The sequence below is a fragment of the Portunus trituberculatus genome, chromosome 37 (assembly GCF_017591435.1).
Source record: "Portunus trituberculatus isolate SZX2019 chromosome 37, ASM1759143v1, whole genome shotgun sequence".
Classification (NCBI taxonomy): Eukaryota; Metazoa; Arthropoda; class Malacostraca; order Decapoda; family Portunidae; genus Portunus; species Portunus trituberculatus.
In genome coordinates this window covers 20,531,648-20,551,765 of record NC_059291.1, presented here as the reverse complement: position 1 = coordinate 20,551,765, position 20,118 = coordinate 20,531,648, and the positions used below count along the sequence as shown (strand labels likewise).

Genomic DNA, 20,118 nt, shown 5'->3' with positions numbered 1-20,118 from the left:
CCTTAGAACGTCGAGGATCCACGTCTCTGCCCCTATCTTGAGCCATTCCTCCCACCTGCGGGCTAGACAGCCCGCAACTACCCCCTGGAGATGAAGGGCATCACTTCTGAAAAGGCTTGACCTTCCATCCCCCTCCTTGCACACCAGGATGAGAAGAGTGAGAGCCGCAAAACCACCCCCAGGATCAACCATCACCCAGCACTTCACCACTGCGACACCGCATAAGTATCACTTCCCCTCGTCCCGTGTTTTCCACATTGCCTCTATATAGGATTAGGATTATTGTTAGGTATTAAGTTGGGTTCTATATTGTTGTATTTATTACTGTGTTATATGTATATGTGTTTGTCATTTTCCTGTGTTTCATGTTATATATCTGTGTTTCATGTTTCATGTTATATCTATGTGTCAATATCATTATGGGTTATTAAAATAGCTTTTTAAAGTGCCCCTTTGCATTTCCTCACCAGTTGAACCTGCAGTGTTTTTTTTTATTGTTATTGTTCACCGGCTCCCGATGCCAATCTTACCAGTTTAACCGGTGAACGTAACAATTGGCGACCGTGACAGGACTATTATAACCCATGTTCAGTGTTCCATTTTTCCAGTGACCATTTTTTCTGTGATTGCTTGTGTTTCTGTGGTGTTGTGACTTTGATGTGTTTTTTCTGTGACTTACTCTGCGTGTGGTTTAAATTTACCTTTGTGCGATCAAGTAGCTCCTTTTGGGTTAAACGTGCTTCGTGACTTTCATTGGTATCGCATAGCAGTGGTAGAGCAGGAAACCAGGTAGAAAGGCGTGTTCACCGATAGCACTTATCTCTATTTTTGCACATAGGCAGGTGTGTAATAAGTGTTATCCAAGTGTTGGGATCATCATATGTTCATGCGAACCCTCAATCCCTCACTTCGCGGATCATTTTTCTCGCTAGTTAGAATCGGCCATTTTAACTAGTCTCTCAGACTAATCCGCCTCCTTATCAATAACAAGTCTCAGTACAACCCGCTCCTCACTCAAGTCTCGTAACTAGAGTAATCCGGATCCTCTTAATGCCGTAACTCTCTAGTTTACCCTCATTAGTGATTGTACTCATAAGTGTTTACTTAAGTATAATCTAGGTAATTTCAAGGTTGCCTTTATTATCACTCTGCCAAGTTCCTCACTTAAGTAATTCGCTTATCATTTTTTTTTGTTGTTGTTTAACATCTATTTAATATGGCTTCCGCTCAGTTTAACGTTGAAGATTTTTGTGCCGACCCTTCTCTGGAACAACTTAAAGGTGCTAATATCAAAAAGGACCAATGGAAGACCATCGCTAAACATTTTGATGTTCCCATCACGTCTCAGATGACTAAAGAGGTCATTAAGAATGTAGTTGTTGAACATCTAGTGCAAGAAGGTCAGTTGCTAGGAAATGCCATAGAAGAGTTAACTCCCATGTCAGCCTCTACAAGGACTATAATACACAGTCCCCAGGAAGAACAGGATAAGAGTAGGATAAGTCAGTGGGAAATTGAGAAGCTTAAACTAGAATACCGGATGCATGAAAAACAAATGCAACTACAGGCAGAAAAAGAAGCAAAAGAAATGCAACTACAGGAAAAACCAATGCAACTACAGGCAGAAAAAGAAGATAAAGACAAAGAGAGAGAATTTCAGTTACAACTTAAAAGGCAGGAGAAAGAGTTAGAAATTCAGGAGTTAGCCCTACGAAATGACGCTAAATTTAGAGGGGAAGAAATGGATATAAAGAAAAAGTTATCAAGCTTTAATCCTGCTACAGCTGCTCCGCTAGTTCCCCCTTTTGATGAATCTGATGTTGACGGGTCATTTCGCGCTTTTGAGAGCATTGCTAATAGGAATAAATGGCCCAAGGATCAGTGGGTGTCTCTCCTTGTCCCTAAGCTAGTAGGAAAAGCTTATAGGGTATACAATGGCCTTAGTGATGAGGTAGAATATGAAGAGATCAAAGGTAACATTCTAGACGCCTACTCTATCACTTCTGATGGATACAGACAACAGTTTCGAAAGTATGTGAAACCAGAGTCTCACACCTATGTTGAATTTGCTAGTGAGAAACTAAGACAATTTAAGAAATGGTTAGCCGCCCTTAACATTACCACCTTTTCGGAGTTGCTCAATCTAATGGTCCTGGAAAAATGGAAGAACGGGGAGAGAGTGATCTTATGTCTGCCGCTAAAGTGGCTGATGCGTTTGCTTTGTTGATGGGATCCCTGGGTAGTAGAGGTCGTGGTTCACTATCTAATGTTAGGTCCTCCTTTGGGGAAGGTTTTGGGGGCGCGGGTGGTAAGCCGACCGGATTCTCGCCAAATGCATATTATTCCCCCTGGTGTACATACTGTAAGAAACCAGGACACACGATCCAAAAATGTAGACACCCAAATTGCAAGGCCTCTCAACGTCAACTTTCTTTTGTGGCCCCTAAACCTAACACATTTGAGAACAAGAAACCAGTGGCCCTAGCTAACCCTGTCAACTCTCCTCTAGAACTTTATGACTCGTACATGTATCAAGGTAAAGTGTCCCTGACTGATGGTAAAGACAAGGCAATAAATGTCAAGGTTCTGCGTGATACAGGTGCTGCCCAATCCATCTTAAGGGAAGATGTCATCCCTAACATCAAACAGGCTTTCACTGGGAGAAGGTGATCCTTACAGGTCTCGAATCACAGCTCTCCTATCCCTTGGCTAAAATTAGCTTACAGTGCCCTTCATTTCAGGAGAGGTTGAGGTAGCCATTAAACCTGGTGAACTGCCAGTACCGGGGTACATCTTGTACTGGGTAATGATCTTGCGGGTAACTTGGCTGTTCCAAACTTAATTGTTCTTGATTCTCCCTTAACAGAAAGTCCCACTAAGACCCTGGACGAAACATCCCTCACTTCTTCCCAGTGTGTGCAGTCACCAGGTCTCAGTCCAAGTCCCCTGCCCTTTCACCACCTCCTCCACCAATGATTGCCTCTACTGACAACTTGTACAATAACATCATTTCAAAGGAGAATTTGATTAATGCTCAGGAACAGGATCTCACTTTGGCTAAGATCAGACATGTTGCCAGTGAGACAAAGGATATGTCTAAATTGCCTTGTTTTTATTATCAGGAAGGAGTCCTGATGCGTGCCTACAGACCTCCTGAACTGAAACAACTAGACACCTGGTCAGAAACACATCAAGTTGTCATCCCTTGTCTGTAAGACCAGCCATTATAGAACTAGCTCATGATGGATTGTCAGGTCATCTAGGCATCCAAAAACCTACAAGAAGGCTCTTCAACATTTTTTTGGCCAGGAATGAAAAAGGATGTGTCACACTATGTAAAAACATGTCACATATGTCAAATTGTGGGTAAGCCTAACGAACGCCTTGTGCCAGCTCCTCTGACGCCTATTCCAGTTCAGACGGAGCCCTTCGAAAAGATCATTCTAGACTGCGTAGGGCCCTTACCCAAAACCAAACGAGGGAATCAGTATTTGTTAACCCTCATGGATCCCACTACCAGGTACCCTGAAGCATTCCTCTTAAGAACATCACATCAAAGACCATTGTAAAACATCTAATACATTTTTTCACCTCGGTAGGAATTCCAAAACAAATTCAGTCTGACAAGGGTAGCAATTTCACTAGCCATTTTTCCAACAGATAGTGAATGAGCTAAACATCGACCATGTTACCTCCTCGGCTTACCACCCCAATCCCAAGGCTGTCTGGAGCGGTTTCACCAAACATTAAAATCCATGATGAAGAAGTATTGCTTGGAGCATCAAGGAGACTGGGATGAAAGTATTTCTTTCCTTCTCTTCGCTTTAAGAGAATCTCCTCAAGATTCTTTAGGTTACTCCCTTTTGAATTACTCTATGGTAGACAGATCAGGGGCCTCTCAAAATATTAAAGGATCAATGGTTTACTCAAAATACTCCTTCAAGCCCCAGTGTGTCTGACTACATCAGTAACCTTAAGAATAAAATCAGTGAAGTCAGATCTTTGCTAAATCAAACTTCCTCAAATCTCAAACTAAAATGCAACAGAATTCTCTTCCCAAATCTGTCATGAGAAGTTTCAAACCAGGAGACAAGGTTTTACTTTTTCTCCCACTCCAGGCAATGCTCTTCACAGTAAGTTCATGGGACCTTATGTTGTGGCTCAAAAACTAAGTCCATTAAATTATGTGGTCCACACTCCTGACCGTCGTAAGGATTCCCAACTAGTTCATATTAATCTAATGAAACCTTACCACTCCAGAGAACCAGAGGACGACTTGTCTCGCACTGTACCTGTATGTCTGGTAGGAAGGAGTCTGGTCCTGTGCCCCGAGGAAGAGTCCGACATCGAATTCCTCTTCTCGTCACCTAAAGGACGCCCTCAAACAGCCAAATCATGTCCAACCTTGATGAGGTGTTTCTTTCCTTAACACCTTCACAACAGTCTGATCTTAAAAAGTTATTGCTAGACTTTTCAGAAATCACAGGTGACCTTCCAGGACTTTGTACTACTATTCAACATGACATAACATTAATATCTAATGACATCAAGCCTATAAGACAACCAGCCTATCGCATTTCACCCATTAAAAGAGACTTGATGAAAAAAGAGGTAGACTATCTGCTCTGTCATCACCTTGCAGAACCTAGTATATCTCCCTGGGCTTCTCCCTGCCTGTTAACATCTAAGCCAGATGGTAGTAGTCGATTTTGCACCGACTACAGGAAATTAAATAAAGTGACGGTGCCAGACTCTTACCCATTACCCTTGATAGAGGACCTTATAGATAGTATAGGAGTAGCCAAATTTGTAACCACTATAGACTTACTTAAAGGTTACTACCAGATTCCCCTCTCGGACGAGGCCCGAATAATATCCACCTTCATCACCCCCTTCGGACTATACCAATACACACCGATACCCTTTGGCTTGTCTAATGCTCCCGCCACCTTCCAGAGGGCTATAAATTACATCACCCAGGACTTGAAGGGAACATCTGCATATCTGGACTACCTGGTGGTGACTGTGGACGACTGGGCGACACATCTGACCTGTCTTCAGAGGCTGATGGGTCGGTTGCAGGAAGCCGAGCTTACAATCAACCTGGCCAAGTCCACCTTCGGGAAGTCTACGGTGGTCTACCTGGGACATGTGGTGGGGAACGGCAAGGTTCGCCCAAGAGAGCTAACGTGGAGGCCATCCTTGGCTTCCTGTCCCTACCACCAGGAAAGCTCTCATGAGGTTCTTGGGGATGGCTGGTTTCTACAGAAGATTCTGTAGGAACTTCTCCACCCTGGCCGCCCCCCTGACGGACCTTATCAGCACTTCCGTCCCCTTCCACTGGACCCCGACCTGTGACCAAGCCTTCCAACACCTCAAGGCGTTCTCTCCTCGGAACCAGTGGTCTGGACGCCGGATCACTCCCGCCCCTTCCATCTACAAGTGGACGCGAGTGGAGTTGGAGTGGGTGCTGTCCTACTACTAACGGACCCCACAAGCGGAATCCTCCATCCCATCGCCTATCACTCCGCCAAGCTGAAGAAACATCAACTCAACTACTCCACCATCGAGAAGGAGGCTCTGGCACTCGTCCTGGCGCTCCAACGTTTTGAGTGCTACCTTCATCCTGGTCCTCAAACTACGAAGGTCTTCACCAATCACAATCCTCTGGCCTTCCTTCACGCCATGAAGAACCGAAACCAACGCATTCTTAGGTGGGCCTTGTTAACTCAACCCTTCAACTTGGAAGTCCACCATATCAAGGGGGTGGACAACATCATCGCCGACGCCTTATCAAGATCTCCCATCTCACCTCCTTCATGAGCCCATTACGGAGGTCTTAGGGGGGAGGAAATGTTACGGCCCGCCCGTAACATACTCCACTACCATCACCTCCTCCGCTTGTTACCTCGTTCGCCACCTCTCCGCCTCACCTTCCACGCCACCGTCTCATGAACCCTCCACGTCACCGTTTCATGAAGCCCCGCTACTGTCCCGAAGTTAGATTCATGCGGCCCCATTCGACTCAACCAGAACTTGGCTTTCTGGAAAGCAAGTTGAGGTCCAGGCCTCAACCAGTGAACACAACACCTCTTGGGTCTACCGTGGGATCAACCATCACCCAGCACTTCACCACTGCGACACCGCATAAGTATCACTTCCCCTCGTCCTGTGTTTTCCACATTGCCTCTATATAGGATTAGGATTATTGTTAGGTATTAAGTAGGGTTCTTTATTGTTGTATTTATTACTGTGTTATATGTATATGTGTATGTCATTTTCCTGTGTTTCATGTTATATATCTGTGTTTCATGTTTCATGTTATATCTATGTGTGTCAATATCATTATGGGTTATTAAAATAGCTTTTTAAAGTGCCCCCTTTGCATTTCCTCACCAGTTGAACCTGCAGTGTTTTTTTTTTATTGTTATTGTTCACCGGCTCCCCGATGCCAATCTTACCAGTTTAATCGGTGAACGTAACAAGGGTGTCTCTAGACCTGGCGACCACCCCTTTCATCCTGGCCACCTCCGGGTGTTCACGGAGGACGCGAGGCTCTCTAGCACTAGGATGCAGGGCAGCGTGGAGGCTAGGATTAACTAAGGCAGCTTTCCCGTAAACCTCCTGACCCGCCACACTGTAAATCTTAGCGAACCTGCCTGAAGGATAGCCAAATGAGGTTGGTTTCTTCTCATTTGCCTTCAAATAAGCACTGTCGGCTTGCTCCATGAAAACCCTGACAGGCTGTGCCCTTCCAAGGAGGATGGGTCCCTTTCTTGTGGGCCACCATGGTACAGTGGAACCATGCGTGCTTTGGGGTCTGACCCAGGGTCTCAGGTCAAAGCTGGCCCATTGCATCCTCAAATACTGAGTCAATGTAGTTCAATCGATGGTACATGGAGGAGCCATGAGTAGGAACTCATGCTTCCCCTCCAGGCCTGTACAACGTCATGACTCTGTGAGTTGGTGGGCATCAGGCCTCAGAGACGGCGAGGCCCCTGAATCCTGCCACCCAGAACAAGAAGGGTGAGGAGAGCCAAGCAGGACACGCCGATCGTAAGCATCTGCCAGAAAAAGATCACCTCCAGGACGACGGCTGTCTGAGCGTGTCGGGTCGTGCCGAGGAGGAGACACACCAGCTGAAACAGAGGCAACATGACCGCTGTGAAGACTTGTAGGAGCAGGACAGCGGGTTTGTTGGGCCGTAAGGGGGTCGTCAGACACTGGGCCCCTGTTGGCTGAACGGACAGAGGAGGCAGCACGTGGGTAAGGTGTGAGCATGCCATCCTGTGGGCGGGGAGACAAGGCAAGAGGGCAAGTGTCTTTCCCAGCCGGGCCTTCACCCAAGGCCACGGGCAGGGCGTGGGAGGCAGGCCTACCGCGCCAGCCCACCTTCCCCAGTTCTCCCCCACCGACCGGTCCCGAGAAGAGGGGTAGCCGGACACCACTGAGGTGGGGCGGGACTTCTTGATCCTCCTAGCGTCATCCTTAGGTGGACGTGAACGCTTAAGAGGCACCTCTAGTCCTCGGACAGCTCCCCCTGGCCCCCTGACTCTGTGTGACTTTACACACCTTTTTGCGTCAGGACTCTAGGGAGGCAGAACACTGAACTGCATCAGGTCCGGGTCCGAAGACGAGGGCACAGCTGGAAGAGAGGGGTCAGTAGGTGGGGGGGGAGGCACAGAACCACATAAATCTCCTATCTGAGAAGCAACAAGAGAGTTGACAGAAGCAAGCACCTCCTCCTGCCAAGACTTCAAAAACAAAGAGGGTCAATAGCAACAGGAAGCTTAGTGCCCTGCTGGGAAGCTGAATCCCCAGCTGTTAGCTCATCCTGGGACAAAACACTAATGTCCTGGGTTGCAGATATCCCTGCAATTAACACAAACAGAATGAGGGTCCTAGAGGAAACTGCCCAAGACCCTGGTGCAGTCTGGTCTCGAGGAAACCCTTCTAGAAGGCTTAGACGATGATTGAGAGCCAGAAGAACCAGGTGTGGAAGCAGCCCCATCCATCAGCAAACTACTCTCCCGAGCAGCAGCAGGCTGCTCTGGATGAGCATGCTGCCCATTAAGGTGCTCCGCCATGAAAACACGAAGAAACCAGCAGAGAAAGCACTTGAAAAGTTCAAGAAGTGAAACAGAGACGGAAGCGCAGCGCGTGTGAACATGATGCGCGCCGAAAATTAACTGAGGGGCAGTGCAGCCGATCCCATCGGCAGTGATCACAAAGAAATATGGTGTACATTGAAATGGCATGAAACTTTTAGAAAAATGAACAAAAGGAAAGTACCTGACTTCAGGAAGGATAATTTTGAAGGCTTAAGGGACTATTTACGAGTTGCTTGGCAGGGAAGAGATAGTCAGGTAGAAGGAAGGGAGGAGCAGAGAAGGGGGGGAAGTGCAAAGTCGGAGTGGGACAGAGAGAGAGTGAGGCGGAGGGGGAAGCTGGATTAGAACATGGGAGGAATACCGATCAGCTAGGGGTTGGTGAGATCTATACCGACTTCCTAAATAAAATATGTGATGGTCAGATAGCCAACATTCCATTTAAAACAATAAAATCATGAAGCAACGACCCTAAGTGGATGACAGACAAATTAAAACGATGCATAGGGCAAAAAAGGAATATATATAAGAGGCTAAAGGCAGGAGATGAGGCTTTAAGGCCACTATACCATGAATTAGTAAGAACAGTTAAGAGGTTAATGAGGAAAACTAAAAGCGAATATGAGTTGAGGGTAGCCAGCCAAGCAAGGACGGACCCCAAGGGATTTTTTCAGCTATACAAGACGAAAAGTAGAGAAGGAATAGCTCCATTAAGGACAACAAATGGGGAAACGGCTAGTTCTGAAGAAGAGATTAGTAAAATTATGAACGAGTATTTTTAACTGTTTTCACCCAGGAGAACACACAGGAAATCCCAGATACTGAACAGATATTTAGGGCAGAGGATAGTGAAAAGCTGACAGATATTCATATAACTAAGGCGATGGTAGAACAGGAGATAGATAGACTAAAGAAATTCAAGTCACCAGGACCTGATGAAGTATATCCAAGGGTTCTAAAGGAATGCAAGGAAGTTGTCAGCAAGCCTCTAGCAGTACTTTTTAGGACGTCACTGGAGTTGTAGTGGTAATTAACCCGTATGTTCCGATGATTAAACTATTTTCCAATATCCCATGATGGGTAAAAATGGTAAACCTAGAAATTGTCAGAAGACTGTTTGAATACTAATAATTATTTTCTCTTGGTTATTCTGAATACAATGATGTACTTTCTAGCTCGATATGACCTCTGAAAGTTTAGTTATTGCCTTATCAAGGATTCCTCCTAAGCCCGCTGTGTGATCCGTCAAGCAGAAACAGCTCGGTGAGCGATGACACCGCGCAAACACACACACACACTCTCCCTCTCTCTCTCTCATCTTGGAAGAGAAATTGTAGCTACACTTCCAAAGAGAGAGAGAGAGAGAGAGAGAGAGAGAGAGAGAGAGAGAGAGAGAGAGAGAGAGAGAGAGAGAGTATTCTTTCACCCCTTTTCATATCAAGTTTCAAGCAAATAACATGTAAGTATCTCTCTCTCTCTCTCTCTCTCTCTCTCTCACACACACACACACACACACACACACACACACACACACACACTCGCTGTTGCTGAGAGAGGACAGCTCGTTTCCGGCTGTGGACAGGAAGAAGGAAAATACCTATGGTGTTACAGGGCCCGGGGACCTCTAAGTTAGTGTCCTGTTAATGTCCTACTGTCGCATAGTGTTGAAAGTGAGGGATATGGAGAGTGGTCCCTGAGAGGAGAGTGTGGGCGGTGATTGTTTTGGCTGTAATCAGCTGATGATAACAAACATGGCGTCTAGACAAGCCCGGGACTTTGAAGGTTTTATAACTACGCCAAGAGGACTGGAGAAATTAGATATGGATGCAAGAATTCAGGCACTGGAAAGTAAGTTCCTAAACATTTTGTCCATAGAAGAAAAACTGGATAGAGTTCTAGCCGAGAATGATTCGTTCAAAGAAGAGAACTATTTGTTAACGATAGCAAATAAAGAGCTATTGAAGGAAAAAGTAGAGATGGAGAAAGAAAACCAACACCTAAGGAAACAATGTGAAGAGATGAAGGCTAAACTCATGGAAATGGAGATGAAAATATCCGAAGGGGACTTGAGGAAGGAGGAATACCTAAATCTAATTGATACCAGGATGAAAGAAGTGAACCATGAACATCAAGAGGTACAAAGGTCCTTTAGGGAGATAGTGAAAAAGCAGGAAGAGGAAAATAAAGGGATTACACAGAGGGAAATGGTAAAGGCACTAAAGGAAAATGAGTATGTGGTGAGAGATATTGCTGAAAAGAAAAAATGTGTGATCATAATAGGATTGAGAAAAGAAACTAACAGGAACTGGCAGGATAGGAGGGATAAGGAAAATGACAGGATTAAGTCTTTACTGAACAAGATCTCTGTGGAAGAAGAGGACCTATATGCTGAGGTAGAAGAAAGTGTGAGATTGGGAGCTTTTGAGGAAGGCAAGAATAGACCATTAAAATTGAAATTCAAGTCTCAGGTGGCAGCTGAGGCCTTGTTGAGGAGGGTTTGAAAACTTAAGGACTCTGAGGAAACCAAAACAATTTACATAAGAAAAAATATGTCACAGGATGAGCGAATGAAAATGAAAGAGCTTGTAACTGAAGTGAAAGAGAGGAATGACGAAAGAACAGAGGAGGAAAAGACTAAGTTTTTTTGGAGGATGAGAAATGGGAGGCTAAAGAAGTGGTGAATAAAACAGACGGAATAGACATTACATGGAAGAATGAGACTAAGAATGGAATACAAGTGACTTACACGAATATAGATGGATTTCTGTCTAAGAGGCTAGAATGTATGGATTACCTAAGAAATAATGAACCGGACATAATATGTGTAGTGGAAATAATGGTTCTTACTAAGGAAGATCTGATAGTGAAGGAGGTGAACTATAGTAAGAGAAATGAGGAAGTGATAAGTATGCTTATAACAGATGGCAAGAGGGACATTAATATTATAACAGTATACATACCATCTAGAACCAGTGCTTGGGAATATGAACAGTACAAAATGGTGATGAGAAATACTCTAGACAGAATGAAGCAAGAAGTCATCAGAAAGGATAGAGTGATGATAGTTGGAGGTTTTAATTGCAAAGAAATAGTGTGGGAAGACTGTGGCAGAGGAACTGTTAAAGGTAGCAACAAATAACTTGATGACACAGTGGGTGAGATCACCAACATGGTGCAGGGGACAAGATGTTGCAGCAAGGTTGGATTTGGTATTTACCAGGGGCATCTCTCTAAAAGAGGAAATTGAACATGAATGTCCCTTGGGGAAAAGCGATCATGATGTCCTAAGCTTTGAGCTGGAATTAAGCACGAATAAGATTGTGGAACGCAGGGAGGAAAAATTAAATTATAATAGGGCAAATTATAACCATATAAGGAAGTTCTTTAATGAAATTGACTGGTCTGTGGTATACGAGGAAAGGGATATGCAATTGAAATACGATAAATTTATGGATTTGTATAACTCTGCTGTGAAAAAGTTTGTGCCATATTACAGAAAGAGGACTTTAAATAATAAACAGTGGTTTAATAGAAATTGTGAAAAAGCAAAAAGAACAAAGAAAAGGCATGGAAGAAACTTAAGAAAAACAGTGATGTATTATCAAGAGAAGTTTACAAAACAGCAAGGAATAGATATGTTGAAGTAAGGAGAACAGCACAGAAGGAATATGAACAGAGGGTGGTGGAAAACTGTAATAGTGACCCAAAAATGTTTTAAAAATTTATAAATGGAAAACTAAATATAGGGGAGGCAATAGAAAAGGTAAAAAATGAGAAAGAAGTATATGAGGATGCTGGAGATATAGCTGAAATTTTGAACGACAACTTTTGCAAAGTGTTTACAAAGGAGGAGCATTTTATGGGAAGAAGTCCTACGGAAATAAAGCAAATGCAGGACATCATGGTTACTAAGGAAGGAAAATTATAAGAAATCTGGATATTAATAAATCAATGGGGCCTGATGGCATATCTGGGAGGTTGCTAAATGAATGTAAGGGTCAATTGTTGAACCCCGTATTTGATATTGTGGAAACCTCCATACGAACAGGATTAGTCTCGAAAGAGTGGAAAAGAGCTGACATTGTGCCTATATATAAGAATGGAAGTAGAATGGAACTGCTAAATTATAGATCAGTATCGTTGACTAGTATATTGTGCAAGGTATGTGAAGAAGTAATTAAAGCTAAGTGGAGTGAGTATCTAGAATGTGAAAAAATTCTGAGTGAAAGACAGTTTGGTTTCAGAAAAGGAAGATCGTGCATATCCAATTTATTATGTTTTTATTCAAGAGTGACTGACATACTACAACATAGAGAGGGATGGGTGGATGCTATCTACCTGGACTTGAGAAAGGCCTTTGATAAAGTACCACACAATAGACTGATGTGGAAACTAAAGAAGATTGGAGGAGTAAATGATAAATTAGCAAAATGGATGGAAAATTACTTAATGGGAAGAGAAATGAGAACAGTGGTGAGAGGAAGGAAGTCCGAGTGGAAGGAGGTAACCAGTGGAGTTCCACAAGGGTCAGTGCTGGATCCCATCATGTTTTTGATTTATGTTAATGATATGCCAGTAGGATTTGACAGTTACATGAACATGTTTGCGGACGATACTAAAATTATGAGGAGAGTAAAGAATGTGGAAGATTGTAACAAGTTACAGGAAGATCTTGATAAAATATATGAGTGGAGTAAGGAGTGGCAGATGGAATTTAATATATGCAAAGACCCATGTTATGAAAATGGGAAGAAGTAGATACAGACCAAACAGGGATTACAGGCTGGTTGATGAGATAATTAAAGAGACCAATGAGGAGAAAGACTTAGGAGTAACCGTGCAAAACACCTTGTCACCGGAGAAACACATTAACAAGATTTTTGGGAAAACATATAACATGCTTCAAAATAGTGGCCTTGCATTCCACTACCTAGATGAAGGAATGATGAAGAAGATATTATGTACCTTAATAAGACCCCAGTTAGAATATGCAGCATGTGTCTTGTTAACACATATGAAGAAAAATGTGAAGAAGGTGGAAAGGGTACAGAGGCTGGCAACAAGGATGGTACCAGGACTCAGGGAGTTAGACTATGAGGAAAGACTGAGGAAGCTGGGGCTGACCACATTAGAAGAGAGAAGAACAAGAGGAGACATAACTATGTATAAATTGGTGAACAAGATTGACATACTGGACAGAGAGTTGATAAAGGTGACCACAAGTAATCATCTCCGAGGACATGGAAAAAAGCTAATAAAAGACATCTGTCTAAATGACGTGAGAAAATACAGTTTCCCACATCGTAGCATTGATAAGTGGAATAAACTGAGCAGTGATGTCGTTGATGCGGTGTGTGTCAATCAGATGAAAGAGAGATATGACAGGAATGGACAAGGAGATAGATCACAGAGAGCTTAGCTTGGGCCCTGTAATACAGAAATAGGTAAATACACGCCCCTTTGATCGTCTTCCCAGAACACGAGAGGCACGCCTGCGTCTCCGTGAGCCACTCTGGGTTCTCAATACGATGTTTGGAGTCTGTTCTCCATCACCACTATCTCTGTCTTCTCTCTGTTCTGAGAAAACAGGTGGATCCTCTGAATCATTTTCCGAGTCTTCACTACTGCTGCCTTCGCTTTCTTCAGTTTCTTCCTCATAATTACTGTCACTGTAGTCAGGCTCAGAAGCACTGCTAAATAAAAATTATCTGTCTTGTTCCATAGTGAGTTATGAACTGAGACGTCCCTTCGCTCTTATCACGGTGCTTTCGACACAGCGTGTCGCTGGGGTTGCCAAGTGTCGCCCTCAGAATGGGAGAATAGCTTCGTTACCCCTAAATATATAGAGCTAGTGGCAACAGTACGGGTGGAAAAAGAAGCCAGATACTTCCATTTGCCATCTGACTCGAGAAACCGCGCCTGGAGCTCAAACATGAGGCACGAAAATTCTTGATTAAGGGAACGATCGCCGTTGCTACGGACGCACTGATGCAATCGTTCGTTTACAGGGTGGGTCGCGGATACTTCTTGATTTGAGAATGAAATATAAGCCTGTTCGCATTTCACAATTCTTTATTCTTCTTTTATGCTTTTCACACAACATGGGAGATCTACTTTTACACTTTTAAAGACAATATCTTTTAAATGTCCACCTCCATTGTCAATACACTGATTCAGACGATTTCGGATGCTTTGGTCTACTCTCTCCAGCATTTTGAGCGGTATATTGACTATTTCAGTTCGGATGGCGTTCTGTAGGTCTTCCAGGGTCTGTGGACGGTCGTTATAAACCAATCCCCACAGGAAATCATCACAGGGGGCTAAATCAGTGTGTGCCCACACTGCATGCATTTCAAAGTGATTCCTGAGAGAAGCTTTTCCCTACTGACTGATTTCCTGAGAGGAGACAAACTGGCCTGCGCGCTCATCTGATTTAGCCCCCTGTGATTATTTCCTGTGAGGATTGGTTTATAAAGACCATCCACAGTCCCTGGAAGACTTACAGAATGCCATCTGAACTGAAATAGCCAGTATACTACTCAAAATGCTGGAGAGAGTAGACCAAAGCATCCAAAATCGTCTGAATCAGTGTATTGACAATGGAGGTGGACATTTAAAAGATATTGTCTTTAAAACAGTGTAAAAGTAAATCCCCCATGTTGTGTGAAAGGCATAAAAGAAGAATAAAGAATTGTGAAGTGTGAACAGGTTTTTATTTCATTCTCAAATTGGGAAGTATCCGCGCCCCACCCTGTATGATCGCCGGAACATAAGGGTTAATAGATCTAATTCCGAGTGGGGAGAAGTAGTTAGTGGGGTGCCACAGGGCTCAGTTTTAGGGCCACTATTATTTCTACTATATATCATCGACTTGGATAGTGGAATTAATAGTGATACCAGTAAATTTGCGGATGACACAAAGATAGGTAGATTAATTAGGTCCGATTCAGATGCCAAGGCTTTGCAGGCTGACTTGGATAGGATGAAAGAATGAACAGATAGATGGCTAATGCAGTTCAATATTAACAAGTGCAGGGTACTGAGCGTAGGTAGAGATAATCCAAGCAATAGGTACATGATAGATAACGTGACACTAGGAAGTTCCAAGTATGAGAAAGATTTAGGAGTCATAGTTAGCTCCGATCTCAGTACAAGGAAGCAATGTATTGAGGCCAGAAATGAGGCGAATAGAGTATTAAGTTTAATTTTTAGAAGTGTTAAAAGCAGGAGTCCTGAAGTTATACTAAAATTATACTTGGCGTTGGTCAGGCCACATCTTGACTATGCGGTACAATTCTGGTCCCCACATTTCAGGAAGGACATAGCTCTGTTGGAGTCAGTGCAAAGGAGGATGACTAAAAAGATATAGGGAATGAAGGATATTCCTTATGAAGAGAGACTAAAAAAACTTAATCTGCATTCCTTAGAGAGACGTTGGTTAAGAGGAGACCTGATAGAAGTATTTAAATGGTATAAGGGTTTTAACAGAGGGGACATGAATGTAGTTCTTAGGATCAGTAGTGGGGACAGAACCAGAAATAATGGGTTTAAACTTGAAAAATTCAGGTTTAGGAAAGAAATGGGAAGAAACTGGTTTTCAGAGTGGTTGATGAGTAGAACAGTGGTCATGTAGTCAGGGCTGAGTCAATAGGGAGCTTTAAAAGAAGGTTAGATAAGTTCATGGATGGGGAAGATAGATGGAATTAGGTAGCTTAAGCACACTGGGACTGCCTCGTATAGGCCTGGCGGCCTCTTGCAGCTTCCCTCTTTTCTTATGTTCTTATGTATTCATCCCTTTCTCAGATAAACTCTGGAAATCCCTGCCTACTTCTGCATTTCCACATCCTATGACTTGAAGGAAAGTTTCAAGACACTTATCCTCTGGCTTTGGCTGACACTTTTGTCTTTGTATAGGCCTGGCATCTCAGTGGGCCTCCTTTTATTATAATTTTTCTTGACCTTACTGATGCTCTCCCTACATGAAAAAGACATCATTATAGTGAAGGGGTTAAAGAGCCAGATTACCAGGGAAGAACTGTGAACAGCAAAATGGGAGAGTCAAGTTATGAAATAAATCAGAAAGATCATTTAGACATAAGCCTTGGAAGTGACTCCTTGTTGGAAAGAATCATAGGAATGAGAACAAGATGTAGGTAGAATAAGTTTCATAAACAACTGATGATGGCATTCTATAGTTATCAATCTAACATACCTATTACTGGACTAATTCAAACCAAATACAATAAACACCTGATGAAAACATGCAATTCTATGGCTTACCAGACCATCAATAATCATTCATGACCTTTAAATTGGATCTTTTCTAGGATTTAAAAATTTTTACTTGATGCTTAAGGGCTTATTGAAAGTAAATCTTGGGAGGTTAAGAACAACTCAGAAGCAGCAAGATGGATTCCTACTCACCTCAATTTGGTAAAAATGAAGGCCAATCTAATGACTTCAGAAAATCCTTGTGCAAATGCCCCCACATTACAATTCACCTGACTAACTTAAATGTCACTATTGTTACCATAACCCTTGATTCCTATAATAATAATAATAATAATAATAATAATAATAATAATAATAATAATAAAGTGAATACAAAAAAAATGAAACATGAATCCATATTTTTTAAATACTTACTTGATGAAGCAAAATGTAGGTAGCATCTCTATTCTTAATAACATCTTTGTCATTTTCTCGGCCTAAGCGGAGGAGGCTGGATGATGCAAGCTGAAATGATGACCAGTGTTATATAAAAGTTTCATTATCAAGTGGCATTAACCTATGATGTCATGAGAACTAAGAACTAAAAAAAAAATAAATAAATAAAATAAATAATAATAATAATAATAATAATAATAATAAAATAAATAAATAAAAAAAAAAAAAAAAAAATCTTGCTATGTAACCATTTGATTAAATAAGCAATTCAAATATAGCAAGATAATGTCATCTTACGGCCAGAAACTCCTTGAGCCTTTCTTCAATATCTTGGGCACGTCCACAGTATGTGAAGAGAGCAGCAAATAGTGTGTTGACAGCCTGAGCCAGGCAGTGAGAGTTGTTGGCATGTGCTGCGTATGCTGGCTTGTAAACCTAAGAAGAAAAAAAATTTCTTTAAAGATATTACTAAATCTTCAAAAGGCAAAATATACAAGCTTCTCATTTCATCAAGTTCAAATGGCTCAGTGTACAGTAGTAACATGATGTAAAATGCAATTTGCATTAGTCTGAGTTGCCAATGATTACAGGCTATTTTAATGCAGGACTCAGTATATGCTCCTACAGTTCTCTGGAGATGCACATTCCAAAATTGCCTCTCATAATACATCTTGGTATACTGTGCCTATATACTACAAAACATTAATCCAAACTATTTATGCTTATATTATCCATGGGATGACAATGCACACTATAAAAAACAGTTATAAACTACATACTGTTTGCAACTAAGCTTTCAGTGTTTTCCCATTTATTTCTAGTCTCCTGCTACACATTCCATTAGTTTCTACCAAGACTAATGTTTTATCCAGCAAATTCTGAGAGGATTTCACGAAGTTCTATTTGTGCTGCAAGGATATTGTGACAGTAGAAAACATGCTGTACCAACTTTTCCAAAACAAAAACAAAACTCTGAGGCAGGAGATTCAAGTTTCCAGTACTTTTGTAAAATCTTAGTTTATTCATGTGCTGTGGTTGATTGCATGAAGAACCAAGGTGTGAAAGCATGGGTTGTATTTCCAAGGAAGAGAGTAGCAAATCAGAAGATATGAGGAGACAATATAAATAAACAAGCAGCAGCAAGTCAGGGAAAAGATTCAGAGATACGATACCAACAGACAATCTTCACTTCAAGACTGTCCTGCTATGATTTTTCATCAAAACATGGTTATTTTTTCTTTATGTGTTAAGATTTATAAAGTTGCTGATTAATTATTTAACTTAAATAGATAAAATAAACTTGTATACAGTACAGAGGAAAAATAGCATTCTATTTGAGATGATGATACATCCCAAACTCAAGATTACATGTACAGTATTTAGCTAATTTCACCACATTTCTTATTCCCTATTTGATGATAGTGTCTAAAACCTCTTCTCACATTTTATTACTTGGTTTGAAAACACAAATTTTGTACATTTCTTTTTTTCAGCTGACTAAAAAAAGTTAGATTCCAATGAAAAACTGTAGAACTGAACAGGTGATAACTGAACCATGGAAAACTGTACTTGCATGTTAAGTGCATAGGTGTGTACTTGGAATATAAAAACAAAACATAACCGATCATGTAACATTCAATTGTATATCAGGAAATACCTTACATCATGTGATGATAAGTGTATAATTGTGCCTTCCATATGATGGCCATCTTTAAACTTGGCAACCTGCATTTTCTTCTCATGTATCTTAAAATTATGTTTCACAACTCAAAAAATCCGCAGAACGTATCTACGAGTACGTATAAAAACCACGAAAGTGAGGCCGCGAAAGTCGAACCGCGAAAAAGCGAGGGAACACTGTGTGTGTATATATATATATATATATATATATATATATATATATATATATATATATATATATATATATATATATATCTAATGTAAGAGGGAGAACTACCAAGGGCAAAAAAATGAATACTAGGAAAAAAAGGCACACTTGAATTGTAGTCTCCATAAAAGAATCATAAGAATTAGTCAAAATTCAAGGACAAATATCTTGACACCTCTCTTGTATTAGGAGGTTGGACAGAATAGGGATGACAGGAAGAAGAAAGCCTTCTGCAGCAGGGCTACAGGAGGAGGGGAGGCATGCAGTTAGCAAGATCAATAGAGCAGTTAGCATGAAAATAGCGATAAAAGATGGACATTTCAGGTCCCCTCCCCAGAAGGGACTTTGAGGCTGGATTTGGAGTCACTATTATTTAAATTTTTAATTTTAAGTAAAGAATGTGTGTGTGGTAAGTGCATGTGGTTTTATAAGAAGTAGGAGAGTTGTCTTTAGAGGGCAGGCTGTGACTGCACCCTTGAGTTGTGAGACACAAAGGGAAACGTTCAACAATATCACAACTACCTTTAATGGAGTGTTTACAGCATCCCTTGAACTAGTATTATTAGACCTCGCTGGGAGTAAATTATTGTTTCAGTAGGTGTCTACTACCTCCTCCTTGTTGTGTATTTACCTATTTGTGTATTACAGGGCCCGAGCTAAGCTCTCTGTGTCCTGTCTCCTTGTCCACTTCTGTCATATCTCTCTTTCATCTGATTGACACACAACGCATCAACGACATCACTGCTCAGTTTATTCCACTTATCAATACTACAATGTGGAAAACTGTACTTTCTCACATCATTTAGACAGATGTCCTTTATTAGTTTTTTTCCATGTCCTCGGAGGTAATTACTTGCGGTCACCATTATCAATTCTCTGTCCAGTATGTCAATCTTGTTCACCAATCTATACATAGTTATCATGTCTCCTCTTGTTCTTCTCTCTTCTAATGTGGTCAGCCCCAGCTTCCTCAGTCTTTCCTCATAGTCTAACTCCTGAGTCCTGGTACCATCCTTATTGCTAGCCTCTGTACCCTTTCCACCTTCTTCACATTTTTTTTCATATGCGGTGACCAGACGTAAGCTGCATATTCTAACTGGGGTCTTATTAAGGTGCATAATATCTTCTTCATCATTCCTTCATCTAGGTAGTGGAATGCAAGGCCAATATTTTGAAGCATGTTATATGTTTTCCCAAATATCTTGTTAATGTGTTTCTCCGGTGACAAAGTGTTTTGCACGGTTACTCCTAAGTCTTTCTCCTCATTGGTCTCTTCAATTTTCTCATCACCCAGCCTGTAATCCCTGTTTGGTCTGTATCTACTTCTTCCCATTTTCATAACATGGCTCTTGTTTATATTAAATTCCATCTGCCACTCTTTACTCCACTCATATATTTTATCAAGATCTTCCTGTAACTTGTTACAATCTTCCACATTCTTTACTCTCCTCATAA

At 41.8% G+C, this 20,118-nt stretch overlaps 1 protein-coding gene across 4 annotated transcripts in view; it reads right to left on the bottom strand.

Annotated features, from left to right (window-relative positions):
• Positions 1–20,118, bottom strand: part of LOC123514381 (membrane-associated protein Hem-like) — a 215,930-nt gene that overhangs the window by 14,202 nt on the left and 181,610 nt on the right. For 3 of the 4 annotated variants that reach the window (XM_045272263.1, XM_045272265.1, XM_045272264.1), the window contains 2 exons: positions 17,073–17,210; positions 16,755–16,844 (listed from right to left, as the gene is read on the bottom strand). In XM_045272263.1, coding sequence (XP_045128198.1) covers positions 16,755–16,844; positions 17,073–17,210 — 228 coding nt within the window. Of the gene's footprint in view, positions 1–7,572; positions 7,646–16,754; positions 16,845–17,072; positions 17,211–20,118 lie in introns of all 4 variants that reach the window. The other variant, XM_045272267.1, reaches the window with a different exon arrangement.